Source organism: Pagrus pagrus, assembly GCF_965226575.1.
Source record: "Pagrus pagrus genome assembly, chromosome: 23".
Classification (NCBI taxonomy): Eukaryota; Metazoa; Chordata; class Actinopteri; order Spariformes; family Sparidae; genus Pagrus; species Pagrus pagrus.
Genome location: NC_140205.1, coordinates 18,861,714 through 18,874,970, shown reverse-complemented (window position 1 = coordinate 18,874,970; position 13,257 = coordinate 18,861,714). Strand labels below are relative to the sequence as shown.

General features: G+C 42.3%; 1 protein-coding gene across 1 annotated transcript; it reads right to left on the bottom strand.

Moving 5' to 3' along the window:
• Positions 1-7,289: 7,289 nt before the first annotated feature.
• Positions 7,290-13,068, bottom strand: phlda1 (pleckstrin homology-like domain, family A, member 1). Its single transcript, XM_084345839.1, has 2 exons — positions 11,854-13,068; positions 7,290-9,752 (listed from the first exon to the last, which is right to left on the bottom strand). The coding sequence occupies exon 1, from the start codon at positions 12,352-12,354 to the stop codon at positions 11,893-11,895; it is 462 nt and encodes a 153-aa protein (XP_084201965.1). The 5' UTR covers positions 12,355-13,068; the 3' UTR covers positions 7,290-9,752; positions 11,854-11,892.
• Positions 13,069-13,257: the final 189 nt, after the last annotated feature.

Genomic DNA, 13,257 nt, shown 5'->3' with positions numbered 1-13,257 from the left:
AGTTAGCCTGAGGCCAGAGTTCCTAACCTTCTAATCAAATATGATTATTATAATCTATTTTGATGAAACTGACCAACTAGAATGAGAATAGTCAGATGTACAGGTGGTTATTTGAGATCTTTGTGCAGCTTCAATACGACTAAGCAGCAACAGTTAGCAACAGCACCAGGTGTCATTAACATAAGCCTCCACTCCTGCCTATCGCCTTATTCACTGGGCTCAGACCAGAAAAACTGTGATTTAACTAAACGAAATAAAAGCATGTTCATTTGAATCAGCGACAACAGACCTAAATCCAAAACATGCCACTGAATATATGAATCACAGAGATGGCGAACAGGGCAGCTCTGCCTGCAAGACATGTTTGCATAACCGAAACTCCAGTGTGCACCCACACACATACACATGGAGTGAAATGGGCGAAATGACAAGCTGAAATATATTTTCAAAAAGCCAGCTTGCCTTGCTCATCGTTTTCGGTTTTTCTTACCATTTGGGTCATTTACATAGAAGGTATAAAACACACAGTTTATGTACTACTGAGCAGATGGCTAAGTATTTCTGGATTTTTATATCCCTATACCACAGTGCACAGCCTGCTAATGGCTAATTACATAAAGTATAATGGTTTAATAATGCTGAGTAGTGAGAATAAAGATCTCAAGTATGAGATTATTCATTTCACATTCCCCATAATCCTCCACTGCAGGGTAATAAAACTATTTTAAAGAACACTCACTAGTATCCATTCTTCATCAGATAGCCGCACAAAGGCACATACAAGTTGGATTTGACTCTGACGCTCAGCCTGAATAAAGCGCCAATAAGCAATCTTACACCTATCTATCTGACGCCCACGCGGTTGGAAGAAAACAAAACAGCGAGTGTGTGAACAATCTGCTCTCCGTTCTCTGTGCTGATGAGCCGTTTCACCGTCAGACGCAGCCTGTGGAGTAGGGCTGACGCCAGATGTCCCAGAATAATGGGCCTTTCTTTGTATACCTGTTATCTTTTTGTGAGCCACTTTGAATAATAAAGCCATCCGAGGAGATTCTACATCTCTAAGTGATCTGTGATTACGGATATGACGGTGATGTAGGCTTGATAAGAGTGGCAGATGAGTCCCTGTAATCTAAGTGATGAACATCCTGAAGATGATTATGGCTTTTATTCAGCAGCTCACTACACATGTGCGCTGTCTGAAAAGTTTTCTATAACTGAGTGAAAAACACGAGCAAAGAAAGAGCACAGACCAGACAATTAACGCAATGGTTTCGGTGAAGGTTGGCATGGCAACCAATCAAGCACATGGAAAGCAACACATCAGCAGTGTGGAGGACATCTTTGACTATCAGATTGCTAGGCTGAAATTAGATGTCCAAAAGAATACAAAACACAAATAAATGTCCTACAAGTTCATGGAGCATGCTAACACTTGAGCATAATGTCCTATGGATGTACAAGAGGCAACTCATTTTAATGCTATTGTTTTTTGGTGACACTTTACATTATGGTACACACTGAGGAGCGAGTTAAGAACGAATGAATCATGAACGACTTGATAGTTAATAAATCATTCATGAGTAATTCCTGAATAACTATAATAACTATGACTCGAGTACTATATAGTTGATAATGATGAGTTACTGCAGGACAGACTGGGAGATACCACATTACTGAATCATTAGGTAGTGATTGGTTCATAAATATCTGTGAAGCAACATACTGACTACTTTGTCCATGAGTTGTTCCTGATTAACTATCAACCACCCGCTGATCACATCAGGAGCAGTTTGGGGTTCTGTATCTTGCCCAAGGACACTTCGACATGCAGACCAGGGGAAATGAACCAGCGACCTTCCGATAACAAGATGCTGGCTCTACCCCTGAGCCACAGCCGCCAATTAATTACTAATTCTACTTAGAAAATGAATAAATCATTACCTATAGACTCATTAACTACTAATTACTTAATCATTAGTTACTCTGTTTGTGTACCTTCAGGCTAAGTGAGACATCACACTAAGTAGATACCCAATAAACTAATTAAATAATAATTACTTAATCATTGGTTACACTTTTTGAAAAAATGGTCAGTATTTTGATTTCACAGATATTTATGAACTAATCATTACCTAATGATTCATTAATGCCAGTCTGTTCTCTAGTAACTCATCATTATCTACTATATAGTCCTAAAATCACAGTTATTCAGGAATACTAACTACTCATTTACTATCAACCAGTTCATGATTCATTGCTCACTCGCTCCTCAGTAACTACTCACATGTTTGTGTACCTCATTGTGTACTTTATTAAGTGTTACCTTTTACTTTTTTTAAACACAGCTGTTTGCAGGACGCACAGCAATGAGGTGATGTCTCTATTTGTGGCTATGTAAGATTAATAGCTGTAATATGACGATGGTGAAACAAAGGAAACTGTTACTGCTTACCACCAGAGCAGCTTCTTTCCTCAGGTTGCAAGACTCCTCAACTCATCCTCAGCAATCCACCATTAAAAATAGTTTTCGTTTGATGACTAATCTGAACCAGTCGGAATCCAACCTGCTGACAGGTATTAAGAATAACTACAATACCTGTATAGAAATAGCCAATCGTTTTGGTGATAGTCTCAATGCTCGTATGAGGCATCAGTATTAAATTGAGAGTGTTTCATAACCACTTAAAAACTCCTTGTAGTACATTTAAAGCTGCTCTAATCATTATTTTTATATTCACAATGGGTCAGTTGACATAATTCTGCAGAGAATTATCACCAAACTCTGCAGTTCCCCTCAGCTCTGCAGAGCATTTTTGCAACTTTTGTTGTTATTGTTATTGTTATTTCTTTTATTCGAACAGAGACAGTGCACAATAAAACATTAACCCTTGTAACTAACTGTTTTGATTTTACAGGCTGCACATTTCCTTTTTCAGTTGGCTCTCCCCGCTCTCATCAGCATCGTTTTCAGCAGCAGGCAGCTAATTCACCATAAGTTCTTAATCTTCTCATAATGCAAGCTTAGAACAGCATGGCAGACAATATGAAAGAACAGTAAATCATTAGAAAACAATTATTAGCTGGCATCCAAAGTGGTATTCACATCCCCCTACCTTATGGCAGTACATTTGCATAGGGCCTACCTTTGACTTGGGGTAGCTGGGTTAGCTCCACACAGCACTATAGATAGGAAACAGTACTGAGGGCTTAATGTTAACGTTATCTTAATGTTTGTCTGTGGATCATTTACATAGAACCCTCAATGGGAAACTGGACAGATTAAGTCAATCACTGTTAATATTTGTATCGCAGTATCAACAAGTGTGTAAGCTAAAAAGCTTCTTCACTTCCTCAAATAATATTCAGTTTATGGATCAATAACGCTCTAAGGCACGTTTGTTCTGCAGCTCTCATAATGTCATTCAGCCTAATCAGACACAATGGATCCTGGGAAGGTTATTGATTACTAAGAATACCCTGGGATTTATAAATACATGAATGCAGCGCAATAAAATCAACAAGGCATGACAACTTTCACACATCGTTTGACAGGCGGCGGGGTGGCATACATATAAATGGTCTGTTTATGGACTGGACTGGCTTTTTTTCCCCCACCACAGAGCCAGAGATCCAGGACATATCAGTATTGTATGCACTATATATGTAATCCACTGACGCTGTTAGAAACCAACATATATAGTGCTTATAATGCTTCCTTGGAGGAATGTTTGAGGAATTAATTTATAGGACTTGAAATTTTGAATATGAAGAAAATGTAAAAGATTCTGTGAAACAGAACGACAGAAGACGACAAGGGGAAGGGGAAATAAGTCAGGGAGGAGTTAAAGGTCCTATTTGTAAGAAAAGTTGATTTTTGAGTCTCATTCATTGATGCATTGGGATGGCAGACCGGTTTTTCTTACAAATAAGACCTTTAACTCCTCCCTGACTTATTTCCCCCATCCACTGTGTTTGCATCTAGAGAAGTGAAGGCCACATGGATTTGGAGAAGGAGACTTTTCTGTCAACATAACTTCATCATGATGGACTGCTGTTGCCCTCAAAAATAGACTTTTGGGGACATCTCACTGACCCAGCAGTATCAAAAGCCACTCTACCATCCAACAAGCGCTTCTGATGAAGCATAATGGCAAAAACTTTAAAATGCAAAATACTTGTTTGTGTATATGTTGCATGAAAACTATTCACACCGGCGGTGACGCAAATTTTGCAATATGCAACATTGGGTATATAATCACATTAAAAAGATACTTACCACTGACCCAGCAGACTAAAAAAAGAACAAGCCAGCTTGCAGAAGTCCAAGAAGGCTCCAGGGGTCTCTGGGGTCACACTGCAGCACTGACCAGGTTCATCTGAGCTGTCTGTTCCAAGGCTCCAGTCCAGTCCGTTAAGATGCATAACATCAAAGTTACAAACACACCGGTCGAGGCAGCAGTGGACCAGCAGACCTCATGTTCTGCGAGTTTGAATTACAGTTTGAAGAGGGCGCAGACAGACAGACAGCTTCAGCTCCTCGTCGGTAAATCGCCCATATACAGCAGCAGTCGAGGTTACTCATCCCAAATCACTTATGTCACATGTTCTTAATAATTTCAAAATCCAGTGTTCCGGAAAAAAATGTGAATTTTTCCCCGTGTATTATTTACTTTCTGTGTGAAAGTACTCAAAGTAATTAATTAAGTAAGTAAGTAATTAGTAATTAAAACAACTGTCAAAAAACAATATATATATATGACTGGGAATTCATTGAACGATTAAGTGTGTAAAGGCTTTTAGTCACATTTTCACATTTGTCCTGCTGGTGTATACTCACCACAAGCACCAAATATGTATTAATCCACAGTTGAAAATAGTCCTTAATAAATAAACTATTTCCTGCCATTTGTGCAGCATTTGTTAAAAACTGCAGGGCGCCGTTGTTTTATATAATGACTGACCAGTTTTTAAAATTGAAACTATATAATTGTGAGGTGTATATTAATTTAGTACTGCAAACTCCCCCAGGGATAGAGAAACTATCACTCTATTGATCTAAATGTTAGATTGGATATACTGATATCTTAACATTAAGATCACTGTGCAACAGTCCTCTTTACTGTAATATATATATATATACACACTTTAAGTGCAAACAACTTTCATAACATCCAATAATGCTTTTAACCGTCTTGCCAGATGGCACTGGGTCAAACTGGGATCCAGTTGTTGAAACAAAGGTGGTCAGGATTGAGAGCTCTTCCGAATCACTTGAGTGCCGTGAAGCTATCAGTTTCTACGTCTTCCTCCTGATCAAAGAGGGATGGTAATGGTGAGGAATACGTTGGCGGTCAACCGACATGCCGAGATTGGAGCTACAGAGGCTTCTTATGTAATGTAGGAAGAACAGCTGCCGGGGACTTCAAAGGAACACGCCGCCATGTTGGAGGGATGTCAACAAGAAGAAAGGCTGTAACTTTATCATGTCATCACTGATCTTCTCTCCGCTTTTGTGGGTTAGATCGAATATTGTTCCACCACAGACTGTAACTGTTTTCTTTGTTGGATAAAGAAAGAGGAGATTTGGTAACGCTTTATCGTAATGGTCCATTATGTTCTAATCATTTCTTAAACGTTTCCCAGAAAGTACTGTGTTAGATTCAAAGTCCTGAGATTCATTTTTGCCAGTTAAGCTTTTAATCTGCACGTTAGCAGCGGTTGTTTATTGCCAGATTAATTTAGTTTTAAACAGTTCACTATTTAATCACCAGCATTATTGAAAACTTCACACTTCATTTATGATGCTTAATGACGAGCTTGCATGCGGACAATTTGCACATTTAGTTTACGTCAGCTTAATTGGAGTTGAAAAGTTGTAAAATGGCATTGTTCTTTCCAGGAAACGTCTTAGAAAATGGTTTTAAAGTTAAATTTAGTGGCCTGTAAAATAAAGAGTTGAGAGACTTCAGATTATTACTTTCCTCATCACAAAGAAGTGGGTATACTGCAGACATTACTAATTATAATGCTGTTGAATCGGACGAAATAGATAAGAAGCAGGGCCAGTGATGAGGAGGAGAAAGGGGAATGCTTTCTGTTGGCCTGTGGAGGCCAGTAATAATCATGTTCATCTTGACATTAGCAATGTTTAATAATGAAATCTCAGCCTCATGACCTGAGAAATGTACTGATCTGAGCAAACTGGTGACAAAACAAGTGATTTTCTTTGCTATGTCAGGAACGGCACATAAATCAGGACGCCAGGAAAGAAGGGAGAAGAAAAAGAGGGACAATAATAATATAATGACAATTGTTTGCTCAGAAAGCTGCTCCCAGCCAGGCCGAAGAGTTCAACGATAGCCAGGAAGCTGCAGTTTCTCTCCTAAATAGGTTTAATTCATGACATCTTAAACCTGAATAAGTCAGAATCCAACCCAGTGACAGGCACTGAGAACTACACAGAAATAGCCAGTCTTCTAGCTGGTGGTCTGGTTTGCGGTATGTAGGTCATATAGAGGCATCAGTATTACACTGAGACTGTTTCCAAATTAGTTAAAGGTTCCCTGTAGTACGTTTAAATATATATATTGCTTCATAGTTGGCTCACTAATGATGTGTGTGCTACTGTTACACTAAGATTTGAACAGCCGTCCAGCAAAGCTTACATAGTCTCGCTTTAATATTTCTGGTGATCAACATCTGTAAACATTTCAATCGGTCATTCTCGATTAAACCATCTGCTGAAATGAAAATGCATTTTTATTATAATGAATCCTGATCACACCGCTGTGACTGTATCCAATTTTTTTGAAGCATAGAAAAGAGGCAAAGGAGTATTCAAGGACTGGGGTAGCAGGTGCCTCCAGGTCCTGACTCCAGTATAAAGAGAAACAAGCTGCCTCCTGACACAGCAGTGCTCCTCTCCTGGCAGCAGCGAGCCCTCCATGTGTCAGAAAGGGTGCCGTCATGTGCGCCGCGTTTAATTGAATTAGCTCAGCTTTCGACAGGAGAGTAGACGGAGCCACGCGTGCATTTGACATTACGCGCTGGCAGTTCCTCCGAGCGGCAACAACTGGCGGTGAAACCCAATTCTCCACACAGCTTCTACTTTTAGACCAGGAAACAGGGGGTGAGAGGTTCAACATTTGTACAGCATGAAAGGCCGGAGACAGCAGAGCAGCAGCTAGTTAATCAGGTCGTTTAAGTGACCCCGCTGAACCGCTAGGGCTCTGACATTCATCTGCCGCCGTGCAGGAGAGGGAAAGAAGCCACACAAGACGCCGTGCTGTTTTTTGTTTTATTTTTTTTAATGGAATGTATCTTTTCGAGGTATGAAAATAGATCTCACGTTGAAATAAGAAATTGGACAGTGGATAAAAAGGGGCACAGCTATTACTGTGTGTGTGTAATGATGGCAACAGGAAGGCATGTCAGAGAAGCATCACACCAGTCGCATTAGATAAAGGGCAGAGCCATTACCCTGTGTGGGAGATGACAACAACACGGAGGCATGTGTTGGTTTGGCGCCGATACACTGGCAGCAGAGGGAAGCAGTGGGAAACACTTCCAGCAAACAGGAAACAACATGAGCCATAGTGAAATAAAATGTTTCCTGACAGCACGACATCCCTCCATCGTGGCAAAACAATGCTGAGGCAATCTCTGAGGCCATTACCTGTCACCGTCCAACCAAGTGTTATGTTGCGTATCGACGCTGTAAGAAGTTACACAACGTTCACACTGTTCAGTCCGTTCTTTTTCTCATGAAAAGCATTTCATGCCTTGCAGTAGAAAAGCTGCAGGTTAGATGTAGGTTGTACGAACATCTCTCAGAGGCAGAGCTGCTACACAGACAGGGATGATATGAAAAGTCTGTTAGCTTAATTTAGCTGGCTGGATAACTTGAATGACCAAGGAGCGAAATACAAACATGGCAAAGTCTGCAGCATTTGTGATAGGATACTGGAAAGTAAGCAGCTAGCTAACTAGCTAATGCTATGTTTGGTTTGTACACAAAACTACACTTTGTCACACCACATCTCATTCTGGTATGGGGGGAAAAACGCCCTCGCTTGTTCGCATTTCTTTGAACCAATCACAATCGTCTTCGACGCTGCTAAGCCACAATGGTGCCCGAGCTAAAAGGCGTCAGTCAGAACTTCTTTTGCACTTGGGGAGGTGAACCCTGGCATTAAAGTAGCTAAATCCCCACAATAGAAAAGGTGACAGCCGCTAGCTGGCGAGTCGCTAACAACCAGGTTAGTCTTAGAGTAACTCGCCAATTTTAGCATGTAGGTTGCTAGCTTGCTAGAATCATGGCGGAACCAGCATTAGGACGCTATAATCCTCATTCTTAGAGCGATTGGTGCGTCGTATCGTTCATTCACGAATATCTGTGTTAGCGACTTTTCCGAGTGAATACTACCAACACTAGATTTATTGCTTAGCTAACTTAGCTTACGCTTCCCATCCTTGAAACGACCACAGGGCGTCAGTAATTATGGTACTTGTGCTAGCTCTGCCAAGCACCAGAGGTATCACCAGTGGATAGATCTCTTGACGCGGACTAGCTTGCTAACTGACATAGCAAGTAGAGCAAGCCAGTTAGCACAGTCACTTACATGGCAACAGAGTTTAGTCGGGAAACCTATCCGCACCACCATCCTGTCTCATAACTGTCTAAATAATAGTAGATAAAAAGAACATGGAGCAGCACAGCTAAGTGGCTACCGAGACGTTTAAACACAGGGGAAGTGTCTCTGAATTTCAAATGTCAAAGTATTTTCCCCATTTCTTGTCGGTTGTCAATTTGGAGTCGTTTCCTCCAGCCTTTAGTTTCAGACGCCAGTAAAACTGTGTTAATTCGTCCCCACCCGCTGAGATTTAATGCAACCACATAAATCGTCTTTAGAGCAGCTCCGCTCCTGTAAAATTGTCAGGATAACAAAAAAAAAACCCCACTGTGCATGTTAGCACTAGCTCTCCTCTGTAACCACTGAAAACAAACTGAGGGTAACAAGCCAGCATCTTACTCAGATTTAAGACTCACAGTAAAGCATGCGATAGCTTCAGCCAAATAAAACGGTGGGAAATGATTGATATGCACGAGAAAAATACAAAGATGCACTGTAGATATTAACAGATCAAGCCATTAAACAAATCAGGTACAGGTCATGCAGGTATCTCATCATATATCTATAGTATTGTGGTATAGTATATTCTGAGCTGTAACACTGCACAAGAGAGAGAAATGCAATGAGAATGATTCTTTGGTTCAGTTGGGAAATGAAAACATGGACAGTGACATATTTCAGCAGTAATGAACTGATTTGACTAACCTACAGCAACCATCCTAACATAACTACGTAAGCTTATTCCCAGTGGACTTTGTGTGTAACACGTACGCTGTGAACCTCCGAGCGAGTATTTCTGGTTCCACTCTAGCAACAACCACACTGAACATTCATCAACAACAGAACACTTTTATAGAAAATATATATACACATATAATAAATAAGGGATGAACCCAATGGCACGGTAGAATACAGTTGTTTTCTCACATGCTTTTTGTCCATCAGTCTCTTGTGAAATAAGTCTCTGTATTGAAAAGGGGACGAGGGGGGGCGCTGGTCTGTGGAAACCACTACATGGAAGAGGGGCTCTCCTGGAGAATGGAGCTCGGCGGTGAAGCGGCAGGGGGAGATGCAGCCCGGCTCCATATTCATCCTCCAGCTGAGTGTCCAATTAACCTGCGGATGCAATCAGTTAGACAGACTGCTGACTGATGGTGCCTGACACAGGAGAGCAGAGGAGATCTAAAGCCACCTGAAACATGGACTCAATATAGCAGAGACCTCAGGCTGCTCATTTCGTTTCAACAGTCTGGGTCAAACCATCGGCGCCGACTCACACTGATGTAATGGAAAAACTTTGTTCCCCTCACTTCGTCTGAAAGTTTCAACTGAGGATACATGCAACGTCTACGTAAAAGAAATGAGCATGTATGAGAGTGTAAGGAGTATTACTCAGCAGGGCCGTGGCCAACATTTTAGAATACTAAGGTCATGAGTCCCCCCTTGCTCATAAAAATTTAATATTTTAAACATTTTAATTTGTTATATTGTATTAATTTAGCTTTATTTAACGCATTACTCAAGTTCCATTAAAAAGCCTTTTTAAGGAAGGAAATACTAACTCCTTTACTTATTCATTTAAAGGACCAGTATGACAGATTTAGTGGCATCCAGTGGGGAAGTTGCAGATCACAACCAACTGAACACCCCTCGCCTCACTCTTCCCTACGATTACTGCCAAAAACTTTATAAACACAAAAGGCCCTCTATAAAGGCTGTGTTTGGTTTGCCCGTTCTGGGTACGAGGACCTCTGTAGATGTAAAAAGACTCATTGTAAGGTGACAAAACCAAAACAATTCTTAGTCTCAGGTGATTATGTGCTGATGAAAACATCATTATGAATATTATATTCCATTTCTACCAATGCATCCTCCTAAATCCAGCACACTGAACCTTTAAAGGAAGGACCTTTGTCCTTTTTGTTGTGCTAAAAATGGTAACTTTAGGATATATTAAGTCTAAAAAACACTGGAACCGGCCTAAAAATAAACATCAAGGTTATTAATTAAAAAAAGAACACAGAAGGTTTGACCTCGGACCTCGACAGCAGCTACAGCTCTGCTGCTCACTGAGACTACAGTGAACTGAAGCCCTGATCTTATGGACAGATGTTACTGAATCATAATAATCAATTCTGTTCATTCATTAAAATGTGTTTTGATCATCAAAAGTGATTCAAGCCTGTTTAAAAGCAACCAGCTTTGGAAAATTCTGAAAAACACCAGTGAAAATCCCCTTTGTAAAAGTGTGTGTGGGGTCGGAGGTGTCAGGTTACAGCGCTTCCCTTCAAATCAAAGCCTTTGCAGGACCAGTGTTTGGTGACTTAAGCCTGTAATGTATCACAGTGACCTTATAATAATACTGCCCACATTGTTTCCAGATGTTTGGTCCCTGGTATGTTTTGCTGGGGTGAAACCTCAGCGTGACAGCAAATTACCACGTGCCCACACCCGGCCATGTGTCTGGAAATGTACTGGACAAACAAACAAACACAGAGCGGCTCATTTCTCTGATTAACACGAGTCTGAGTTTGAGCCTGGGTGTTCAGTTGGGTGTGCACATTACTGAGGCTGTGACACGGGACAGATGAGAGAGTGGGGGTGAACTGAGAAGTCGGTGTATGTGCGTGAACTGACAAACATCAGGGGTTCACCTGAGCGCGCAATCTGTGCGTTTTTACGCTTAATGGGGCAAAATGTACTAGTTTTCAAATGTCCGACTGTAACACTGAGTACTTAAACAAGTTGCAACATTGCTTCACTCATGTAAGTCTAATAATTCAAGTGGATTATATTAACAAATACACTGCCCGTCTTCTCAGTATTGATGTAAATATTTACGCGACGTGCGTAATTTAAACCTGCTCGTCTCCGCGCGTAAGGCGAAACCCTCCTCGAGTGAAACATCAAACCTGGACATCCTGTGGAGGATTTCACCTCCTTGCAGGGAGCATATAGCCACGGCCCAAACCCGGGGCTCCCGAACTTTTCTTTACGCCCAGAATAAATCCACATTTTGTCCCCTGTAGTTGAATATTCGCTCAGGGTTAGATCTGTGAGGAGGACTGTAACCTGGGATGGATCGGACGTCCTCATTCATGGCACATATATCCAGGAAATTATAACAAAATGGGTCCTCAGTGTACAGGGGGGGGGATCCCCAGGTGGTCCCCGGACCTGGGGACCCCCCCTCTCAATCTTGCTTTCTCTTTCTTACCGCTAATGGCGCACCAGTGTCCGCGGGACTCGCCGCAGGTCACGCTACGTTCGGCGAGCTGCGGACCGTCTTCTGGCCGGGCATCTGCACGACGAGCAGCTGCTGCTTCTGCCGGGTGGACTTGACGGCCAGGATCGCCTGCCGGTTCTTGTACTGGACCATCTGCAAGGTGATCTCCGCGTTCCAGCCCTCGTCCTGCGGGCACCTGAAGTCGATCTCCTTCCCCTCCGTCATGACCACCGTGAAGTAGACGTACTTGCCCTTCCGCTCCACGCAGTCCACCGTCTTCATATTGGCGAAGTGCAGCTCCTTGACTTTGCCCGTGTCCCCGCCGCCGTGGTGCGGCTGGTGGTGATGCGGCTGGTCGTGCTGCTTGGGCGGCAGCAGCAGCACGCCGTCCTCGGTCAGGACGCAGTGTTTCTTCTTCCAGAGCTGCAGCAGCCCGTCGCTCCGCTTCTCCAGCAGACCCTCCTTGAACACCTTCCTCCCGTTTTCCAGCATCTTTCACCTGGACGCCGCAGGCTTTCCTCCTCGCTGGCTGCTCGAGCGGAGACGGAAGGACGGACGGACAGATGGACGGCTGTCTATCCCGGAGCAGGTGAAGGCATGAGCCGCTGCTGTGACTGCGGTGGTGTGCGGTGCTGGTTGTAGTGAGGAGGCTGCCTGCCTGCCTGCCTGCCTGTCTGGCTGCTGGTCACAGTGTGTGAGGGGGGTTTGTGGGCGGGAGGGGTCTGCCGGAGAGGTGCACCGCCCCCCTCAGAGGCACCCAGCCTCCTGAGACTCCTGGAACAATAACAGCCTACTAATGAGGACTTGTCAATGTTGACAGGCATTTTATTTTGAAATGTGGATTTAGTGTTTAATGAGATTGCGATACTATAATGCTCAAACAAAAACAGTTATACGTAGCTTATACTATTTATATACTGTAGTTCATGAATGTATAAACAGAAGTATTTTAGCCTCATCATTATGCTTTTATTTTGAAAAACACCTTTAAACACAGAGCTGCATGTTCCATAAAAAGAGATTTGCCAAATATTGTGAGATCCTGTGTGACAGTGTGTTCACTTGTGTTCACAGCAGTGTGGTGCTGATGTGTATGGGTGGTTGGTTCACATTAGGGAATGAGCAGCACAGAACATTACACCTCGCATTGTGTTTTTCATGACAATATCCCTGCTACAATAAAAAGTTATACAATAATAATAAGCTCTCGCCAGAATAAATGTTGGCAATTTGTGTAAAAAACATGGATTCAGTGTTCAATTTTGTGATGTTTATGTTGTCTTCACGCTGTGCTTATGATCAGGTTAGGTTTAGGCAAACAAACAACTTGGTGAGGGTTTGGAAAACATTGTGTTTTGGCTTGAAACACCAGTGTCTCCTGTGTCAAACACAGTG